The sequence below is a fragment of the Sceloporus occidentalis genome, unplaced genomic scaffold (genome assembly GCF_023333645.1).
Source record: "Sceloporus occidentalis isolate IW3139 unplaced genomic scaffold, rSceOcc1.0.p SCAF_1, whole genome shotgun sequence".
Classification (NCBI taxonomy): Eukaryota; Metazoa; Chordata; class Lepidosauria; order Squamata; family Phrynosomatidae; genus Sceloporus; species Sceloporus occidentalis.
The window spans coordinates 90225077-90248593 of NW_028316981.1; the positions used below are offsets into that span (position 1 = coordinate 90225077).

Genomic DNA, 23517 nt, shown 5'->3' on the forward strand with positions numbered 1-23517 from the left:
AGTGCAATTACACACACACACACAAGATAGCAACTCAAATGGCACAGCATGCAGAGCTAACCCAAATGGAAATATGGAAAGGGGATAGCAAAGTTTTTAGGGGTTTGCAATGTGATTAACTCTCGGATGAGAAGACTCTGGAAAGCTGGAGTGACTCAGATTGGGACACAGAAGGTGACACAGACTGTACACAGAGTGCAGGTGTATATGACAGAGGTTAGGTTTTGAAACCATATTTATATTTTATAAATAAAGCTTCAAATGATGTGCTTTCTGGCCAGGTGACAAAGGCTGAGTGACTTGTCCCAGGAATTGACAATGAGATTCTGGACCAGTCGATGGCTTTAACATTAGTGTGACAAAAACTGTGTTTGTATATCCCTGGTATGGGTGGAGGGGGTAGTTTGGCTGAGGACACAACAGGGGTTAGGCAGAGAAAGATTGGCTTACTGCTTTGAGTGAAGAGATCCTTTGCCACAAGTTTTGAGAGAAAATATAGATTACTAAATGGAAGGAAGAAGCATTTTAGACTTGATAATTCTGTTTACCTGGATATTCCTGTGCCTCGGTGAAACATTCCTTTTTTCCCTCAAAATCTAATCTAATGTTCCCAAAAAGTCATTGATTTCTCAAAAATAGCCCATCTCCAGATATGAGATATGAAAATACAGCCCAGGGTATGCAGAGTTGCTTAACAGTAATAATAACAGCTATCTAAATAAACTGACCAGAAATTTTTGGATGACAGTCATTGTTCTGAAACATTTGGGTTAACATGTTACATTTAAGTATAGGTTACTGAGTCCTAATATTGTGTGTTTGTTTTTAACTTGTTTACATAAAAATATTTTTGCATGAAGTAATCTGACAATGGTTCCAGAAAGAGCACTCTGGCACCCAAACCCAAGACTCAGCCTTCAGATATTTAATGGGCATGTCTATTTTGGTATAGTTGAATCCTTTATTATTATAGCCATGGCATTATAACATTTTGTAGGAGGGGTGAAACAAATGGCAGGTAAGGAGAGCCTTGCCACCACCCCTTTGCTCGCCATGTTGGGGCCACAGCAACTGTACACCACACCCCCAAACTAGCCTTTTCCCAGAGCAAAAAGGAGAAGCAAAAAGCCGCTCTTTTTTGCGCCAGGGAAAAGCCACCTTGGCCACATCTTTCCTCATTCTTATCTTCATGAAGGGATTCCCTATGTTAATTATCTTCTTTGCTTTACACATTCCTTGCCTATGTATGGCTCAAACCTCACCCCTTTAGTCCAGTTCAGATATGAACTAGGAGCATAACAGCTTTCCAGAAAAAAAAATACAGTTAAGCTGTGGAAACTCTCTTGCTCCAGCATAGGTTGCCACGAACAGGTAGTGGAAATCGTTCTACAGAATTGCTGCTAGGAGAGTGAGCTCTTTCCTTCATATATATTTTGCCTTGGTAATGCAGAGAAGCATTGCTGATGCACATCTCTTCATTTGTGAGGATGGAGCCATGCTTCCAGTGTGGATGACACTGCTGGTGTAGAAAGTAACCTCTCAAACTAGGAGACCACAAGGAGAAACATTTACTTACATGACTAGAGGATTATTGATTCTGAACTTTTAAACCATATATTTGCCACCACATTACAGTGTGCTCCACTACAGAATGGCATGCGTGTGCAAAGGAGAATGCCACTACATTTACTTTAACAGAGTGCAGGAGGGAGTTTCCTAGTTTTTGGACTATAACTCCCAGTACCGTCAGCCATCATGGGCACTACTCATGCTGGTTAGGGAATTCTGGGAGCTGTAGTCTAAAAAGTAACATTCTTGAGCATGTGTTTTTATAATATTCATACACTGTCAGGAGGACAGCTTATAGAGGTTTTTCATGTCATAAAGGTCATAGTTAACTTTTAGCAGCAAGAATAACAAAAGGAACAACAGCATATGCATCCTGAGGGATCTTGTAGGACCTTTGAGACTAACGGACCAAAAGAAGTTGTAGCATAAGTCCTCATAGACTTGGTTTACTTCCTCAAATGCGTCTGCATCCATGAAGCCATACTGTCACCAATACAGGTGTTATAAAAAAAGGAGTGGCTTTCTATTCTTGGATCACAATTGGCCCTAATTTCATTTGTTCTTGTTTTGAACCCCTTATCCTTCTACCACTAGGTGACCTTGCCTTGCTTCATGAGTTCCTCCATCAGCCCCTCTTCTTAGTTATTTGGGTTTAGTGTTGCCAAGCAACAAAGACTTGCCTTCTAGCTGTAGTGTTGCTTGGATGTGCTTCATCTTCAGCAGCTTTGTAGGAGGACAGCACATGCAGAGGCAGGCAGGAAAGTACAAGCCCATGTCTATCATCGAAGGCTGCTTTTCTGTCACCTGCCAAGCCTCACCATAACTCAGCCACTTATATGTACTTTAACGGTAAGGGTTTTCCTATATTTGAGTCTCATTAGACGGTTACTACATGCTAAGTCCAGCATGTGAATGAGACTTTTTCCTAACTCTTTCCAGTAAAAACTCAAAATCAAATACTTCCTTTTCAGATCTCTTCCATTGTGGGGGAGTATCCTTTCTCGGATAGTTCAGTCTTTTAAGCCTTTACCTTTTATTCATTCAGAACCAGCTGGATTGTCTGTAGTTGGAACTAAAAGAATAAATGAGGAGGGGGATTAAATTCCCACAAGAAACTCAAATTCTGCATGAAAAAGGGTTAGATTCTGCAGCCTGTATAAATTATACAAGTATGCATACTTTACTTCCCCCCATTATGTATACAGCAATGTCTATAAGTTTGATACTTCATCAAAAACATGAAGCCCTGTTCCAAACTAATGAAAATTTCATTCAGCCCCCTTTCTGATTACTGGAAATGTCAAAGCCAGAGGATTTTCAGACATACTTTCATATCATTAATGACTCATCTAAAGAGGCTTTAAAAAAAAAAAAAAGTTAAATTTTCAAAAAGATTAAATCTGTGCTGAGCACCATATTCTATGCTTCTTTTGTGTTCCATAGAATCACAACATAGGCCTACAAATGCTGTTTCCTCACTGTCTATTTACATGCCATATTTTCACAGTTAATCTTCTGTTTGTTTTAAACCAACAGTACGGAAACAGGAAATCATTAAAGTGACGGAGCAGCTGATTGAAGCAATAAGTAATGGTGACTTTGAGTCCTACACGTGAGTTTGTCTAATGGATTTTACATTTTGTGTGTGTGTGTGTGTGTGTGAGACATATTAGTGTCCTAGCCCAGTGCACAGTCAAGTATTTAGTAGTAAAACTTCCAAATGTCTTTAGCTGGAAAAAAAAACAAGACAAAATGAAAACATGGTGAGATTACTCTGAAAGCAAGTACATTACTGATTTTCTTGTATGCATACACAAAGTATGTAAATTATTATGCTATTATTGGTTCATCCCACAACATTATGTTGTTGTGTCCCATCATAATTAAAATAGGTGGATTTCTTTTGCAGATGAATCACAGCTATTATTGCTAGGTGACCAAGAATGGGCTCGGATTCCTGGCTGAGAGAACAAACATATTGATGAAGAGCAGATGCTACAGGCCTTTTTTATTTCTGTCCATGAGAAAAGTATTTTTAAAAATGAACAAACCAAGCCCAGTTTTTGCTCTGTCACCAAGATGAATAATAAAGGAATAAGATTTTACTTTTACACGTACCTTCATTAAATCCCAGCACAACTTTAAAATGCTCAACACTAAAGCCACTAAAATGGTCAACACAAGTCACTAAAGGTGTGGGTGACTCATGGACTTGGATATGCTTTTGGAACTGCCAAACCTAACATATCTCACCCTTTGGCAATGTGGACTAGCACTGATAAGAGTTGCATGCCAACACCTGGTGGGCCACAAATTCTCTCCCTTGCACTAAAGCTTTACTAGATTCTAGATGAAGATTTAATTGTGCAATCACTCTGCTTGTTCACAAAATTTTAGGTAGAGTCCAAATATCATAATCTTACATTTGTCAGTTTCTTTTTCACTGCTGCTTTTGGGAATTTTATTACCACACACAAATCGATTAGGGAAGGAAACACAAAATACCATAGCCACACAGTGTTGTTTGAATGGTAGTGCTAGGAACTGTCCATCTGGAAGCATTTTGCCAGAGATTCCCCCTGCCTCCCACAAAGTTTTCCATCATTTACAGGGATATCTCAATTGTGAGTAATTAGGGAATTTATCACACAGGGACCTATGTGCTTCAATCCTGAAAATGGTAAAAGTGGCCGCATCCCGGAAAAGCATACAAATGTGCAAATGATTATCACATGCAAAGCACAACAATGTGTTAAAAGCACATTACTAATGCGAGAAAGTGGGTAGAAAGTGCATTTGGTTTTCATACAGATGTGGACAAATCCCATTGATGGTTTGGAAATAACTTTTTTGTGCATGCACACAGAAGCAGTAGTTGCATCATCAGAAGTTACATAGAGAGAAATAAACAATTTTATTTATACAGTTTTCTTTATAAAAAAATACTGTACTGCCCTTACTTTCCAAAAAATGGTATCCAACCTAAGTAAAAAGGACAGAACATTACCCAAAAGAAGTAGGAAAGGAAAGAGAAAACTTCTTTCTTGCTCTTGCTGCGTCCCTGCCTTCCCTCAACAGCTGTTCTTTTCGGCCAATGGAGAAGGCTGGAAGAGGAGAAGACATCCACACAGAGAGAGCCACATGAGGGAGAGCAAGCTTCCTTTAAGAGCCTGGCTGAAGCATAAAAGGCAGCGTCCCTCGTGGCACAACAAAGCAGCAAAAAACCATGGGAAATCTGCCAACAAGCATAAAAATTGAGAGAATCTCACAAGTAGATTTCATACTACAGCAATTGCGCAAAGAAGGTGAATTCATGAATGAAATGGAAATGAAAACACGGTATTTTACCGTAAATGAGTATTCCCTGATTCATGTCACTTTCTGTTTGGATTCTAAATGGTTTGCACGGTGTTGTCTGAAAACCATTTGCGCAATTGTGCCTAATACGCTGGATAACTGTGGGTTCTGACCTGTTTAAACTTTCAATTTTCCCCATGAGATAAACTCCTATGAGTCAAACAACTAGTTTCTTACAGACTTGAACAACAGAATCTTATTACAGGTGGCCCTTTTCTTACGCGGGGATCCATTCCGGACCCCCCCCCCCCCCCACATAAAAGAAAAAACACATAAGCTTGAGCCTCATTGGAAGTAATAGGGCTTGTGGGCACCCCATTACATCTTCGGGGGGGGGGGGGGGACGCAAGGCTTATATCTGGAGTGGCTTCCAGTGTACACTGGAAGCTGCATATGACACGTCTGCATATGGTGCGGGTGCACTGTATTATAAGGATCTTAGGTCACACTTCTTTGTTTACTGTTGTTGTATCATTTCCAGCACTGGTAATTACCATCGTAGTTGTCTTCCAAGCCAACACACCAGAATTGCTGCATGTAGTGGCAGCTTGAGTCCCTCTTATCTCAAATGCTTGGGACCACATGTATTTTGGATTTTGGGGGTTATTTTATTTTATTTTTTGATTTGAGGGTATTTTTATACACAGGCAGTCACCCCTCCACATTTATGGGGGATCATAGGTACAGGAAGCCCCATGAAAGTTGGGAAACTGCAGATATCTCTGAGGGGCCATACATACAAACCATAAGGGGTGGCAGGAGGTAATTTTACTTCTTTCTTTCATTACTTCTGTCTTTCATGGGTTTTTCCAGAAAAATGTGTGACCCTGGAATGACTGCTTTCGAACCAGAAGCTCTTGGGAATCTGGTGGAAGGGCTGGATTTCCATCGATTCTACTTTGAAAACTGTAAGCACCTTCTACTTTCTCTAAAGGTCATTTGCTATCAGAATCTTAATATTGGCTTATGAAATCACTTTATTAGTTTGTCTAACCTTATGCCAGCTACAGCCAGTATACAGTATATGCTCCATAGCGAAGTCTATAATGAGTCCTGAAGACATAGATATGAGTTCTTTCTAAGGGGGCTATGGGGTCAGTTGTGCCAAAGTGGGGGCTTGGCACATGAATGGGGCCACATCAACAATTACCGCTACATTGTTACCAACTCATTTCTTCCAGAATTCTGCTCATTTGAGCTCCATAAAACTAATGGAAAGAAAATCACTGGTACTGTAGTACTACTGGCCTTTTTTGATGACATCAGGAGCAAAACCATTACAGATGCAGTCTCAATCCAACACAACCATATTCAACATACTTTTGTTATTAGATGTATATCCTCCTTTTTTCCAGTAAGGAACCTAAGGTGACTTACATGATACTCCTCCTCCTTTCCATTTTATTCTCACAACCATCCTGGGAGGAAAGTTAGGATGAGAATGAATGACCCAAAGGTTACCTCATTAGAATTTCATGACTGAGTAGGAAATGGAACCTGGGTTTCCTGAGATTCAGTCCAATACTGTAACCACAAAATTACACTGATCCCAGGGAAGGACCTGAGATGAATATTCTACACAGGGCTTCTCAATATCTTAAAAGACTCCACACAGATGGTGTTTCCTATGCTTCTGAAAGACTCCTTGAAAAACAAAGAGTCATCCCATAACCATTTTGGCTAACATTTGTTGGACCCTGCCTTCATTATAGTGTAGCATGGTATAGTCATTTGAGCACTGGACTACAACGCTGGTTTCCAGGGTTGAATCATGGCTTGGCCATGAAAATCCACTGGGTGAGCTTGGGCAAGTCACACTCTCTCAGCTGCAGAAGTTGGCAATGGAAAACCCCTTCTGAAGAATCTTGCCAAGAAAACCCCATGACAGATTTTCCTTAGGGTATTTCTGACCATAAGTCAGAAATGACTTGAAGGCACACAACAACAAGCCTTCATTATGTTGGTCTTATCCCTTTTGGAGATTTGTCATAAAGAAGGGTAGCTTAACTGAGCTCCCACAGGTATTTATGGTTCATAGATTGAATTATACTTTGCATTATAATGTCAGTGATTTAGTGCCTGATATTGCCTCTAAACATGTATCTGAATCTCAATTTGGGAAAGAAATCAGCTTGAAGTTCTGAAAAACCACTCCTAGTCAGAATAGATCATGCTGAGCAAGGTAGACCTACAGATGGAGTCAGTAGGAAATGGCTTCGAAGTTTCTATTTTCATAAAAACTAGTAGTTCTCTGGCTTGATATTGCCCAAAATTTCAAACAGAGGTCATAAATGGTAATAAAAAATGTCTGGATGTAGTGTGAATATTCTAATTCTAGGAAATTAGCTGGATGGCTTACCATCAAGTTCAAGATGTATGTTAGTATATGTATTCATGTTGCCTATTGAGTTACAGAAACCCCATGGATTTTTCCTAGGGTTTTTTTAAGACAAGGAATACTCAGAGGTGGTTTTGCCAGTTCCTTTCTCTGAAATACAGCCTACATCACCTGGTATTCCATTGCTGTCTTCCATCCAAGAACTAAATAGGGGCTGACCCTGCTTAGCTTCCAAGATCAGATGAGACCTGGTTCCTTTAGGGTATTTAAGTGACAGAGTTGCTGGGTGACTTTCCAACTTATTATGATCCCAAGGTTACACTATCACAGAGGGGTTTTGGAAAGATTTGTTCAAAGTGGGGGGGGGGGGGGGCTCACTCTGAGGTTGAGAGAGTTTGATTTGCCTAAGGTCATCCAGTGGGTTTCTGCACTAAACAGAGATTCAGAGGGCTGGATTTCCAATATCTTTTTAAGATATTCCCTGGTCTCCAGAGTCCTAGTCCAATGCTTAAGCTACCACAACATGTTGGCTCCTAGGTGACAGAGCACAAACATTTATAATGAGGATATCATTCCATCTTGAAATTCATTGGAACATAAAGTGAAACAAGCCAAAGGAAATGTATTGCATTCTTCCTTTTCTTGGTTGCTACAATGATTCATAGATTCATGTATTCCAGTTAGGGTGAAGAATCAAAGAGCAGACTGCACTGATTTCTCTGGTTTTTCTCCCCACCCTCACCCCTAGTATGGTCCAGAAACAGCAAACCGGTGCACACTACCATTCTGAATCCACATATCCACTTAATGGGAGATGAGTCTGCTTGTATTGCTTACATCCGCATTACACAGTACGTTGATACAAGTGGGATCCCTCGCACTGCACAGTCTGAGGAGACTCGAATCTGGCACCGCCGTGATGGCAAATGGCAAATTGTTCACTTCCACAGATCTGGAGCACCTTCTGTTTTACCACAGTAAGTCAATCCAAAGTCCCAGCAATCTCTCTCAACCCCTCTCTTGGCATTCCAATGAAGAGGGAGTATTTGATTTCTTCAGTGAAAATATGGGTGGTAAGTGTAAAATGAAGATATCTATGTAAGCAAGACAATAGAAGAACAGCAATTAAGGACAAATCTTTCAGCTGATCTACATCTGGTTGATTTTAAAATTCAATATCTTATATAATAAACAGTTCAAAATCTTCTTGAGAGACTTTTAGATATAATTGAGATTCAGATAAAAGAATTGTTCTCTTAGACGTTAGGCATGGAAGTACTCATAGGCCTACATCCCATTGCTAGTCCTGCCTGCAATAGACCCATGTACATAACAGCTGAATAGTAAATCTTATTGATTCAGTGGGTCTGCTTTACTTGGGACTATCAACAGGTTTTAGTCTGTTTATGAAATTTTGGTTTACAAGAAGAGAGTTTCTGATAATGTAATTCAATCTCTCATCTGTTAAAGATGTTTATGTTATCATTTGTTAAGATTAATTTGCAACCTGACAAAATATTGAAGCCCTCTGCTATGCTTAGGCTCAAAATGTATCAGAAAGATATCACTCAGGAAGGGTGTTGGTAATATAATGGAACAGAAGGGCCTAGTAAGTAGCTCATGGAATTGTAGCAAGTTTGAAATTCTTCCAACTCCCCCTGCCCAGTCTCAGTTCAGACATCATCTTTCTATTAGCTTCAGTGTGTGCAGTAGTTTGAGATCCTGATTAAGGAAAAAAGATACCAATGGCTTAGAGATCAAAACTAAAGTCTTTATTATAGGAACTCCATGATAGGAAAAGGTAGGAAAAGTTACTCAGGGAGCTATTCTAATCTATCTACATCTCTAGGGAACAGCTTTCAGTGCTGGACATTGTTGCACTTCCAACACACTTTCTCAATGATGTGTGCACTAGTCAACAAGATTCATGTTCTCTCATAGAGCTTGGTAATGGTCTTTGGCCAAAGGCTTGGTAAGAATATCTGCAATCATGTCTTCTGTTGGGCAATATTCCAGCTTGATTAGCTCTTGTTCATATGCATGAAGTGATACTTGGTTTCAATGAATTTAACCTGGAGACTGATCTTCTCTGTCTGAGAGATCTTTATACATCCTTGATTGTCTTTGTATAATTCTGTTGGAGTTGGCTCTTTTAATCCAAAGTCAAACAGTAACATGGGCACTTCTGCATAGTCCAATCAATCATTTTATCTCCATCGAAGAATATGTATGGGCCTGCCATACGTGGAAAGCCATGCACTGGAAGAGGCAATAGTGCAAGCGCCCATGGCATGCAAACCACACGGCGCTGCGAGCACAATCTCGAGCATATGTGGTATTTCCCTTACACGGGGGGGGGGGGGGGGAGGGGGTTCTGGAACAGATCTGCTGCATAAGGGAAGGGCCCACTGTATACACTTGTAGATTTTCAGTCATTCGTATCACTGGCCCAATCTGCATCTACATATCCAATCAGTTTAGGGTTGCTGGTTGCTTGCAGTCAAAGTTGGGGACATGTGTTATTTGAACACCCCACAGTGACTGGAAGCCTCTTTATTTGGTCTGTGTGTTTCAGGCCTAAGTCTACAAAAAACATATGCAACAACTTCTTTCTCAAAGATGCTGCAAAATGCCTTTGCATACTTACTGTACTGTGTTTCACAAGTGGTGCAAAAGTTTTATCATAATATTCTCTTGTGAGTATCCTTTGCAAATAATCTGCCTTTCAATCTCTGATTTTCTCCATGTTCATCATGTTTGATCTTAAAAACCCATTTACATCCAACAACATATTTTCATCATGGTAATTCTATAAGTGTCCAAGTCTTGTTCTTATGTAGTGACTCAGTTTCCTCTGCTGCAGCTCTTTTCTATTTATCTCTTTCATTTGCTGGTATCTCTAATTCATCCCACAATGGTGGCTCTGCTACTTCATCCAGTTTTGCAATGTAGGAAAGACATCTGGGAGGCTTTCCTTTATTAAGTCTGCATGACTATCTGGGTTGCACCTTTGCATCCCCTTCTTGTGGGTTAGGTGCCTTGACTGTCCCATTGGTCAACCATAGTGTCACATTGGACTCTTCTTTCTCTTCATTACCATGAGCTAGAGTAGGGATTTGGCCATCCAGCACTTCTTCTGTGCCTGGCCTTTCACTGTCATTAAAATACACTGCTCTGACTGTGACATTTTTCTCATTGTTTGGGTACAAAAGCCTGCAGCCTATACGTCCTGGTGCTCATCTCACAAATATGTGCACTTCTGTTTCATTGTCAAGTTTGGTTCTTTTCTCTTTTGAGATATACACATAAACCTTGGATCCAAACATTCTCAGGTGTCTTGGTTTCTGGGCATTGTATAGCTCATAATGTGTGGCACTTTTGGCTTTAGTTGGTAGTCAATTTTGTAAGTAAGTCACTGTTGCAACCGCCTCTCCCCCAAAGTCTTGCTGGCAGTTTTGAAGCATGCACCTTGCCATTTCTATTAGAGTATGATTTTTCTGTTCCATCACTTCATTCTGCTTTGGAATTTATTTATTTATTTATTTATTTATTTATTTATTTATTTATTTATTTTGATGTTCAATACCCTGCAGTCTTAAAAATTGCTCTACCAAGCTTCCTGGAAATTCATCTCTATTGTCTGTTCTGAAAATTTGAAGCTTTCTGTTCAGTTTGTTGCTGCCATCTGCCAGCCACATATTCATCTAATTTCTCATAAACTTGATTCTTTTCTTTAATCAAATAGGTAACTGTATATTTGCTGTAATCATAAATAAAGGTCAGCAAATATCTGTTCCCATTAACAGAACTTTCATAGACATCACTGTAAATTAACTCTACAAGGTGCTGTTTCTCTCTGTCACTGTAACTGGGAAACAGGAGTCTAGTTCCATTTGCCTTCACACGGCAAACACATCTTTCTTCATTACACCAAATTTTCATATGCAAATCTTTGACGAAACCTCCTTTTACAAGCACAGTTACAGCATTATTATTTCTGTGATCCAACCTTCTATGCCACAGTCTAGAACAGTTCGCATGCAGGCATTATCTAGCCATCTTTGCAAATTCCATTTTGCAATCAACAACATATAAATCCTCTGTTATATTTGCACACATTATAGATTTTCCATTATGAGACACAGTACAGCGATTGTCTTTAAAATTAATTACACAGTCTTTCTTTGTCAGTGCTTTAAATGATAGCAAATTAGGATATATAGGACATTACTAAGAGTTATTTGTTTCATGTTGCCTGATGGGGTTTTGCATAACAAAACATTGGTGCCCAGTCCTTGAGATTGCAGTTTTGTCTGTCCACTTCCACAAACATTATCCTTTACATTTTCATCCAAATCTATACTTATATAGACTGAATCATGTGGCTGGTTGCCCCAAAGTCTAAATTAAATATATTGATATTTTCATTTCATTGTGTTGCTTGTAAAGCCAAATCTTCAAAAGACTTTTTATAAAAATCAAAGACATGTTATTGATCAATATGCCTCACAGTGGGTCTGGCATGACTTGGCTGTCTGCCTCACATTCTTGGCATTCCATATCTGTCTCTTTCCCTTTGCTTGGTCCCTTTGTTCTCAAGACAATTAATTTACAAGTGGCTCCCCCCCCCCCACATGAACAGCATGCAACATTTGCAGAAACCTCCTTATTATGAGGCTGAGTTATTATTAAAGCAGCATCTGTTGAATGTAAGGGAACCTCTCCTTTTACTTCAGATCTGGCAATCTCTTCAGCAGCTAATTTTCATATCATGGGGTCAAGAGTAATAGCCTCAGATTGAGCCATTAAACACATGACAAAATTATGGCAGTTTTGAGATATCCCCTTGAAAATGCATGCAATAATTAATTGGTCATCCAGTTTCCAATCAAAATGCCTCAGATCATCAGCTAAATCCTTAATATGTAACAAGTAGTCCTAGACTTTCTGATCAGGCTGCATCCAAGGAGAAATTAACAGCTTCAGCAGCAATAGCACTGACAGACATCTGATTTCTTATGTGTCCTTTCAAGATAGGCTAACATTGATTTAGCAGTTACCTCATGATGAATATACCCCAATGTCCTTTCAGATAGGATAGGAACAATAATGCAATGAGCTCTCCAATCCCCAAATTCCCAGGGTGGTATTTCCTCAGGGTTTTTTGGTTTGTCTCCTTTGCCGATATCAAGAAAGCCATTGTTCAACAATTCAGGCTCCAATTTGTTCATCCAACTTGAGTAATTTTCCCCATTCAGCATGAGAAGGGTCATCAGCCTTGGGGGGGTGGGGGGGGCACCATGACGTTGTTCTCTAATACATGACCTGGGTCTTAGATCTACCTCAATCTTTTCACTGATCTCTTAAAAACAACAAAAGATTTTGGGCTCCCATAATCTATTAGCTTTAGTGTGTGCAGCGGTTAGTGATCCTGACTAGGGAGGAAAGACACCAATGTCTCAGAGAACAAAAGTAAAGGCTTTATTATAGAAACTCCATTCTGAGATAGGAAAGTTACTCAGGGAGTTGTTCTAATCTTTCTACATCTCTAGGGAAGAGCTGGGAGAGTTGTGGGAGGAGGAGAAGTGGAAACAGTCTCAAAATTATCAGTACAGAGGGGACAGGATAGGTAGACAGAGGTAGCTTATTGCAGGTTACTCACACTATCTAAACCTATTGCTATTGCCCACTCTTTCAGTGTTAATCATTGTTGCACTTCCAACACTTCCAATGTGTTAATATCGCTGTGAGGTAATGTCACAATAGCATATTTGTGGGGGACAGAGTGTTTGAATCAGCTCACAGGTTGTGAACTGATTTAATTGAGCCAAAATCATAACCAAAGCCAAACAAAACAAAAGAAAACACTTGCCAAGCCTTAGTATCTGGTGTCTATATAATTTTTAATGATGAGGTTTAAGGTTGGGATCCCCACCTTCATTACCTACCCAATTTATTCTTTTCTTGTGATCTTATGGTTACCTTGGTTGTTTTCTGTATGCGAACCATAATATCCCATATTAAATAATCCATTACCAGATCATTATAGTAGTTTAGAATGTCCTTACCTATATGTTACGACTGGAAGGAAAAAATAGTAAAAAAAAAAAGAAAAAAAAGTTTTGATTCCAAAATAGTGCTTAAAGGAAGTTAAAGACATATGTTTTTGTTTTTAAAAAAGATGGGTATATATACACGTGCAATTCCGTCATCTGGATTTTGGAATGATACAGTTTGGTATGGGTTCAGGGCATGCCTTAGCAAAATACATAATGGGCATTAGTAGTCATTCTGCTGAAAATTGTATTGAATTTAATTCCTTCATCCCTGCCTGTCTTAAGTGACATGCAAGAAGGAAACTACTCATGCATTGCTATACATGTCTACTTGAAGTTCAAAGAACCAACAAGCTGAAGTACCCCATATATTACTGGAGTGGATTTGGGGGGGGGGGGGGGGTTTCACCATAGGCTTTATTATTGTTTCCTTATTATTAGCTTTCTCTGGAATGCTCAGTCTTTATTGTGAAGGATCCAGACAATATTCTTATCAGATTGTTGTATTCCAAAGTTTTCTATGTCGTCCTGCTGTGTGTGTGTGTGTGTGTGTGTGTGTGTGTGTGTTCAGTCTCAATTTCTGGTATTTTTTCCTAACTTTGAATGAGGCAAGCTAAAAGGGTTAGCTTGTTCAGTGTGGACTGGTAAAGTACTACTGATTCACTCGGCCTGTTCTACTGAACATCTTTAGCCAGGGTTGACCTGGGTGTGTATGAATACTTTTGCTAATTCTTTGGGGTACTGAAAGAGATACAGTAAAAAAAATTCAGCTTTACTTTTCAAATACAGTAGTTGTTGTACTCCTCTGAACACCAAGCTATTTAAATACAAGGCACTGTCTCAGTGTATTTGAAGACTCTCTGAAGCTCAGGGCATGTACAGGGGATTTCCTTCTACTTTCTCTGGCTTGTCCTGAGTTGTGTAATTTTGAACTTTTAATGGTGAAGCAATGGAAATAAATGTGACTGTATTACTGTACTTGCACTTCAGCTTGACAAGGAAAACCCATTGTCAATTCTCCCTCTGCCCCTGTTCTTCCCAGAGATGCTTCATACCAAATACCTCCTTCTACAAGTTTGGGGGAGTTTATACTTAATTAATTTATTTTATTTTTAACATTTGTATTCTGTCTTTCTCCTGATAATGGGACTCAAGGAAGTCAATAAGTAAAACAATACAAGTTAAAAAGCATACAAAGGCAAAATAATTTTTTTTACCTTAATAAAAGATAAATAGGTAATAGAATGTAATAGAATGTAGAGATGTATTTGTTTATGGAAATAAAAATTAAAAAATATTTTTAAAAAGGCAAAATAAAATTATAAATATAAGATTTAAAAACAATTAAACAATTTATGAGTCAAAGCATTAAACCATTAAAACATTAAATGCATTAAAACTATATACAAATTCTTTAAAACTTTAAAAATAGCACCACAATGCATTAAAAGCCTAAACTCTCATCAGTGTATAAAAACCTGGCAGCATAAAAATGTGTTTACCTGCTACCAAAAGAAGAGCAGAGATGGGACCATCCTGGCCTCTCCAGGGGGGGAGCTCCAGAGCTTAGGAGCAGCCACCAAGAAGGCCTTCTCCCTTGTTCCCATCAAATTAGCATGATAAAATGGTGGGACAGAGAGAAGGGCCTCTCTAGATTATTTTAGTATTTTAATAGACTCATACAGGCAGCTACAGTGCTGCATATAATCTGGACTCAAGCCATATAGGGCTTAAAGATATATATTGGTGTACTAGAGTGAATTTCATTCCTCCAGCATTTTAAAACAACAACAGAAACAGTCATTGACTGCCAGATGGTCCTTTCCCCCATGGTTTTCCATTAGATTACATGTCTTCCTCACCCCACCTACCAGTCCCATAGGCGTTGCAGACTGATGGTGTTCTATATTATGCTCTGTGAAACCACCATTTTAATTCCCCATATGGGTTATAGTAGAAGAGTAATTCCCCAGCACACTCAAGAGTTGTGGTGCAACCCATGCTGTTCTGTCTTGTGTCTCCTCTTGCCAAGAGAAGATGGTTCTTAAGTAGTCCTTAGCAAGCTAGAGGCCACTTCAACTTGAACCACGAGAAGCTGGTGAGCAGCTATTAGCAGGATGTTATTCCCCCACCCCACATATTGAGAGCACTTGACCAACTGCAGGGGTGCCAGCTGCTTTGGGTTGTACAGAAGTTCTGCTGATACCAATTTCTGATGGGATCAGGCCTATCAATGACAGATCAGTTGGGAGAAGAAGTGGCAGTAAAATTGATAGGGCATTTGCTACTCCCTGCAAGATGGCACCGTATATTCCCCGTCCCCCTGCATATCTCAGCCATTTTGGAGGGCTCTTCAATCCTGCCTTCCAAATCTTGAAAGATGGATGTTACCAGGTTCCACATAACAGATGCAGTGAAGAACAGTCACAGACCTTTACATAGATGACAAGCACAATTTCAGGGGAATTATTTATTGACTTTAGAGATTTTGATTATTGTGATGATTTTAATAGCTTAATACTATGACATAGTGTTATCAGTTTTTAATGTTTAATTGCATTAGCTACCTTGAGTGCTACTTGTTAATGGAAAAGTGGGGTGAGAATGTAAGAAATAAATGGGCTGGGGAGAATCAGAGCATCTTTTTGGTGGAATAAAAAGGCCATTTCCTTTTATGTTTTTCAGCTGAAACACCAGCCACTCACAGGCCAGGTTTCTCACTGCCTCACTACAAAGGAAGATCCTTGGTATCCCTTATCTAGGGAACTTGGCTGCTGACTCTACTACTTGGTTCTTGCTGGAATTCCTTTCACACACAGAGCTCCTCACCAAAACAAATCAAGAATTTAATAGACTTTTCTCCTTCTTTTCCGCACGCTCCATGTTTGCCACTTTGTGCCATTCTAATAGAATAGGGCATGTACTGGGGCCCTGCTGCATGAAACAGCTTTTTGTGTAAAAGGAGAGACCCATGAGCAATAGACTGAGAGAGTAAGCCTTTAACTCATACTGGCCACAGAATTCATGGATTCACCCATGTTACATGTTTTCACAAACCATCTTTCTTACAGGGACGGGATCTCTTTCAGTCTCTGTTATTTCTACTAAGTCTTAAGAAGGGTTAAGAGAAAAGAGAGGACCCAGAGAAGATTTAAACTGCCAGCTGCCACTATAGGCCTGGTGGCCACCTCTCTTTACAAGTTGATCGATACTCACTTTGTCTTATCCACATCTTATCACATCAGATCTCAGTTATGCTATTTATCTACAGATATTTTTCCCCATCCTTCATTATCTAAAATCCAGCCAGTTCACATTTCTCTGACACTCCTTCATACCTACATCTTCCATTTAGCATGAAGGTAAAATCTGATAAGTAGCAGCTTGTATTAGATCTTATCAAACCTCTGTTGGGTTGAATGTGGTTTTATTTAGAATCATGAGTAAAACAACAACATTATCTTCTCAAAAAGGCAGATTTTGTGATCAGATTAACAGATTTTCACTACAAAATCATATAAGTGTTCATTCTAAAGGTTCTCCTTTCAGAGCTTGAGTAAAAGAGCTAACACTTTCATATCATGATAAAGTGTCTACAAGAAAATAAATATTCAAAAGGTCTATTTTGATAGTAGAATTTCCCCCCATGTTTTAATGCACTGATAGTCTTCTAGCATAAGGCAGTTTTACCTCAGTCCAATGCATTATAGGAACTTCCTTTATCCATGGTCAGTTTGGAAACAGCATCTTTCATATGGGAAGGTTTCACCTTGCACTGAATTTAACTGCAATTTCCTTCCCTAGCACATTCTGAATCATTCTTTTCCTTGCCTTCCCCAAGACTTAGTTTCATTTTTTTAAAAGCCAAAAATATTTCCTTCCCTCACAATTTCCTGCATATTACCTTTCAGGAAACACGACAGCACTGAAGCTGCTGGCACTGCGGAAACAGAACTCCCCCCTTCAATGTAAAATACATCTAGAGGCCAAACGCTTTCCAGCAAAGACAGAGAATGCAAGCTTTACTAATAACACTTTGAGGCATTTTGGTTATGCTTTTAACAAAAACAAAATGAAATATTTCGCTATCTCTTGTACTTTGAGTGCATGCCTTTTTATAGGAAAAAAAAAGAAAAGAAAAAGACAACCCTTCCGTGTTATTTCGTAAATGGATTTTGAGTATTTGCTGAAATGGATCTTTATGTAATACCTACAAATATCAACTGTTTGGGTTTGTGGCTGATTTTTAATGAAGTTGGGGGTGGGGCTTAATAGGTTATTGTTTACATTTGCAATTGACTTTTTGTCAGATTGTTACTGAAAGTGCAAAAGAGTACAAGACGTAAGAAGCAAGGGCATGTTTTCCGATGTAAGTTTCTGGCAAATCTCACAATTTTATACCTTGTGGTGCCCTATCTATATGTCATGGAAAAGTTTGGAAATCAGAATTATGTGTTCTAATGGATCCCAATGGAGATGGAGGAAACTTCTGAACTGAGGTCAAAGGACAGCTTGTGAACATCAGAGTCAGCTTGGGCAAAATGCAAGAATGGATCTTTCCCAAGGCCAGGAAATCTTTTGGAACAATAAATGGGTAGCCAAGATGTTTCTCTGACATCACTGCTATGTCATTTTTGATGGACATGGAGGGCTGAAAGACTTCTATTTTTGGCATCACCTTCTTGCCTTCCATTATTGGTATGGGAAGTGTGATGTTTATTATTTTTGACAGTCTTTTTGTTTCTGGTCCCTTTTTATTTTCCCCCCGACTCTAAAAGTCTTTACTCTTTGATGTGAGATTCGTGCACTTCTATTACCAGGAGAACTTATAAGTGGCACTTTCTTCATTTGCATGACATTTAACTTTATAACCAGCTATGTGTACTTCAAAGCAAACAAAAAATTGCTTGTTTGGGGACAATAACAACAAAAATTGGGGTAAGACTCTGTATAAATTGTGAATGGTGTAATTTTGCATTTTCTGTGCTTTGAAATGCTTAGCTTTCCATCTTGTAAGGCAGGGTGGGCTTCTACTATTATAAACCATGTTTGCAAACTGCAAGAATTATGTTCCCATTGGAGCTGAGGGGAAGAAGAGATTAGAAGATCCATCAGATAGTATTTATTGCTCTAAACAGGGATTTATTTGTGACTCAGGTTGAGATAAGGTGTAAATGTACCACTTACTGGTCCAAGTATGTGTTGACCTTCAATGGAATTACAAATAATTATGGTGAAATGAAACACTGAGGTGAAAAGGGCTTTTGTACCAATTAATGCTTACGATATGTTAACTTGTTTACATCTCCCCACTCCCACAAATGAATTGGGTTTTGGTAAAAAATATTTGTTTCACATGTCCAAATATTTACTTTGAGCATGACCAAATGTGCTGAATGGACTAAAATTCTTTGGGACTCCTAACACTGAATCTCCTTTTGCATGTGAATCACCTTTTAAGAGGAACACTCTAAAAATTACTAGTCATCAAACTAATTCTATGGCCCTCACTGTAAAAAACTCTTTGGAATTTGGAATATTTGTTGCTGCTGCTGTTGCTAACCTCAATAGGCTAGCTCATCATGTGGGGGATTTGCTTCCAGACTTTTATGTATGATCAGGCCTTCAGGAACAAAAGACATTTTACTACCCTTGCCTTCTATCTAACATTACCCTTGACTGTATTTCTTTGGACCACAGTAATATTGCATCCTATACATCTTGTACTGAGTTATTGTTTTATAGCTTTCTGAATGCAAGATCCCCCTACATTTCAGAGGCGAGAGATGCAGGATCCTAGTAGAGCCTGAGTATTCTTTTAAGTCTTCCAGTAAAGAGGGAAATCTAGCAGGTGAAAAAAATACCTCAAACCCTCCCCCCCTTTTTTTTAGTCCACTGAAATGTGACTTAAACATCTGCATTTTAAGGAGGTGTTTTCTACCATGCATTTCATTTCAAAGCCTTCTTGTGCATTCTTCACCTTGTTTTGCCATTGACACTTCTAAAGCCCAGTTTTACTATGAAAGCATCAACACCCCTATTTTCCTCTATCTTAAATATCTACTTACCTTTGCCTGTACTTTTTACTCTTTCTGATCACATCTGATCACCTTTTCTGGTAAAGACACTTGCAGTTTGCTATCATGAAAGCCAACTTACCTGAAACTTTGAATAATTCTATTTAGTTGGTATCAGCTGGAGCACACAGTAATGGTTTGTTTGTTTTTTAATTTGAAGCACTAGAAACACAGGCATAGGCACTTGAACGGTAAGAGCACTTCCTGACTTAGGCCTGTGGCTCTGTATTAGCCTGATGAGTACAAAACCTAAATTAAATAAGAGGAGATGCTGCTGGATCACAAACTACCAGGGTTGCCATGACCGCCAAGTCAAGGCACTTGCATTTAAGAGCAAATAGATCACACTCTCCAACTGTCCCAATTTGACAAAAACAGTCCATATTAATCCTCTGTCAACCCATTTTTTCACTGTCTTTAAAAATGTCCCAGTTTGTCTCTCCTCCTCCCACTTTGTCCTCAGCTTGCTTCAGTTGGTGCAAAAGTGCAAATGTAGTATGCACTCGGTTAATTCATTGGGGGTAAAGGTGAGTAGGGGCACAGTCTAGCCCTTCATAAGGTAAAAGGAAATTGCTACAGCTTCTCCTAGCTTCTCTGTTCTTCCTCATTAATAACTTTTGCCATCTTGTCCACACTCTGGAGATGCTCAGTCGTATGCATCACCATTTTCATTTGTGAAATGTTAGGAGGGTATGGTAGATATGACTCAAAATGTCATCCCATTTTAAAATTCAATATCTAAAACTGTGCCCAGGCTGTCTAATTTTGTCACCATATTTTAAGGGAAAGAGGTACTATAAATAGTTTAAGCAGTTTATCATGCAGTTTGTCCCAATACTACAGCACATCTGTTTTGTTTTGTTTTGTTTTGTTATTTTGGTGTGTAGACCCACTCTAGTCTTTGCCCTTTATCCTTGCCTTTATTTGAAATGGACGAAAGGATGTCTGCTGACCCAGCAGAGTCTTAGCTTCTTCACCATTCCACAGGCCATTCCCCCACCTCCATTTTGCAAACTCTATCCAAGTTACTGTATGAAGGGCTGCACATTTGGGTTTGTGCACATTTAATTTTATCAAGAAAAGGGAAAAAAATAACCGTAGTCAATGAACCTAAACAGTATGACTCATGTATGTGTAACAAAGCAGCGATGAGCAATAAAGATGCAATATTGACAGAGGAGATGGATAAGGAAGGACACACTAATCCAAAATGCAGTCTAACCAAGTGTAACTGAAGAGATTTGTTCTGGACAATATTCACCATTAGAATCCAGAACCAGAATTAAGATGTCCATCTATTTGTACTTCATCTACAGCCGCATGGAATAATTCCATACAAACTAAATCTAGATGGACTTAATTCAGGGACAAGTGATAAATAGTAAAATGGGCAATAGAGAAAGAGCTTTGGCTATATCATGCAGCTCATTTGACAAAGAATTTGGAAGTTCTTTGTAGGAACTTGCCTAAATTACTTTGGCCTAGCACAGTTAGGCATACTTAAATCCATTGATTTCAAATGGTTTAAGCATCTCTAATCCTGTTGTTGGAGTTAGGCCTTTTTAGGGCCGATGTCAATTTCCAGCTACAGTGAGTAGAGGAGGATGGACGATAAACCAGAATAATCTCTAGCGATTTCTTTCTATTACACATTGTAATTGAAATTATGCTGATGGAACAAGAAAAAAAACCCGCCAAATGCATTTCCAATGGGCAGGGGGACTGAAGTAAAGCAAAATCTCTTATGCTGTTACCTAACTTTTCATCTAGTTGGGGATATAGGTTGTCTTTCCTCCTCCAACAATCCTGTATGTAATTGCCTTTCTTAAGATGAGGTGTTCTTCCTTCTCCTCAATTCTTGCACGGCTGCAAACTAACCACCTTTTGTCCTTTTTCATTTTTGGTTTTTTGTAAGGTAAAATCTGAGAAGGCAGAATTTGGGGTTACTATTTTTTTTCTAACTGTTGCACAATTTTATGGCTTTTGTAACATTTTGGGGGGACAAGCAGGAAAATTAAGTGGTTTAAAATGAATCTATAAATGTAAATACAAATATATATATATATAATACATATATATATGCACACATGAAATCTCTATGGAAATATTTATTTCACATGAATGCAAAAAAAGAAAGAAAGAAAGAAAGAAAGAAAGGAAAAAGAGGACAGAAAAAGCAGCTTTGTAATGTAAACAAACTTCAGAGAGTGTCCCTCTCATGTCTGTTAACTTGATGTGACTAGAATATTTCAAAATTCTGCAGTATCTTTTGTAAGTGACTCAGAACTGTAAAGCAGTGTGACTGTGTTGGATTCTTTGTTCCAGTTTTTTGAAGCTGTGGCTGTGAACAAAATGATCACTGCTCAAATTTTATTCTACGTTTTTTGGGGGGATGGGGTGGATAAAATGGGAATTGTCAGTTTTATTCTTGGTGTTTCAAGTGCAATAAAATAGCTACAAACTCCTGAGTATGAAAAACACTGGTTCTCACTAAATGACTTCCACTTTGCCTGACTCTCATTTCTTTGTGGTGCTTCTGTCTTTCCAATGCTGTATCCGGAGTAAAGGTTTGGGAAATGACTGGGTGTTTAATTCCTCTTTCACGTTTCAGCACTGGATCATATTGGTTTTGTTTTCCCTGATCAGATTATGTCATGAGGCCAATTCACATGTTGTGCATGAGCTCTCTTTTTGTATATAGGGTCAACTCAAATAGTCACTAGGTTGCTGTGCAGTGGAAAATACGCACTGTCCATGAGTTGGGAGTTAGTTTTGAGGTAGTCAAGTTTGTTGAAGACATAAAATTATTTAGGTTGGTGAGAAAAGAGTGGCTTGTGAAGAAATCAGAAAGGATCCCTAGACAATTAGGGAATAAAATATCAGTTGACATTCAACATAAGGAAGTGTAAAGTGCTGAATATTGGACTTCATACATGTACATGGGGTCTGAGCTGGTAGTGACAGACACACATCTTGTGGCGGTGGCAGTTAATGCAATGTGTGGCTGCTGCCAAGTAGATGGATAATAGAATCATAGGGGTGTAAAGGACCACAAGGTCTAGTCCAACCCCCTGCCATGCAGGCACATTGTCACAGTACTCGGAAGAGGTAATCATCCAACCTCTGTTTAAAGACCTCCAAAGAAGGAGAATCCACCACCATCCAAGGCAGTCTATTCCACTGTGGAATGGCTCTTACTATTAAGTTCTTTCATATGCTTAAGTAATGTCCTTGCTTGCAAATTGTATGTACTGGTTCATGTTCTAGGACTTTATCACTCAGCAGAGAATCGGGGGTTTAAACAGTGATTATCTCATGAAAATTGTGTGATTGCAATTAAGATTTTCACACACATCATGATTAAACATCATTATCCAGGGAATAATGAGCAACACATCATTGACGTGATTTTCCCATGAATTATTTGTTGCTGGTTATTCCCTGGTTATTCCTGGGATAATGATGCTTTAATCACAACATTGTGTGAAAATCTTAATTGCGATTACACGATTTTCACAGGATAATCACTCTTTAAACCCCCAATTTCCCTCTGATTTTCCCATGTGATAAAGTCCCTAGTTTCTGAAGCAGCTGATAAAAGCTTTTGTCATGGTATCCCTTCAAATATTTCAAAATGGCTATCATGGCACCTCTCATTCTTTTCCAAGCTAAGCACCCCCAGTTCCCCAAGCCATTCCTGATAGGGCATGGTTTCCAGACTGCATACCAAGGGTCACCCTCCTCTGAACACATTCTAACTGATCAACACCCTTTTTGAACTGCAGTGCCCAGAACAGGGCAGAGTACTACAGGTAAGTTCTGACCGAAGATGAATTGAGTGGTACTATTACATCTCTTGATATTGACACTGTGCTCTTACTGATGCAAAATTGCATTGGCCTTTTCGACAGCCACCTCATGTTGCTGATTCATGTTAAGCTTGTGGCCTAGTAAGATCCCTATATCCTTTTCATATGTTCTTTTGCCAAACCAGGTCTCACCCATCGAATATTTGTGCATTCATTTTTCCTGTCTAAGTGTAATAACTTTGATTTATCCTTGTTGAAATAAATTCTGTTTGCTTTCACCCAGTTCCATTTTGAATCCTGATCCTGTCCTG

The 23517-nt window shown here is 39.0% G+C and overlaps 1 protein-coding gene across 5 annotated transcripts in view; it reads left to right on the top strand.

Annotated features, from left to right (window-relative positions):
• The window catches only part of CAMK2A (calcium/calmodulin dependent protein kinase II alpha), a 173995-nt gene extending 153851 nt beyond the window's left edge, over positions 1–20144 (top strand). For 2 of the 5 annotated variants that reach the window (XM_089528622.1, XM_089528633.1), the window contains 4 exons: positions 3106–3181; positions 5740–5834; positions 8013–8241; positions 17232–20144. In XM_089528622.1, the coding sequence (XP_089384748.1) occupies positions 3106–3181; positions 5740–5834; positions 8013–8241; positions 17232–17292 (461 nt within the window). In that variant the 3' untranslated portion in view covers positions 17293–20144. Of the gene's footprint in view, positions 1–3105; positions 3182–5739; positions 5835–8012; positions 8246–16005 lie in introns of those variants that run through there. The other 3 variants (XM_089528650.1, XM_089528658.1, XM_089528641.1) reach the window with 2 other exon arrangements.
• The last annotated feature ends 3373 nt before the right edge of the window (positions 20145–23517 follow it).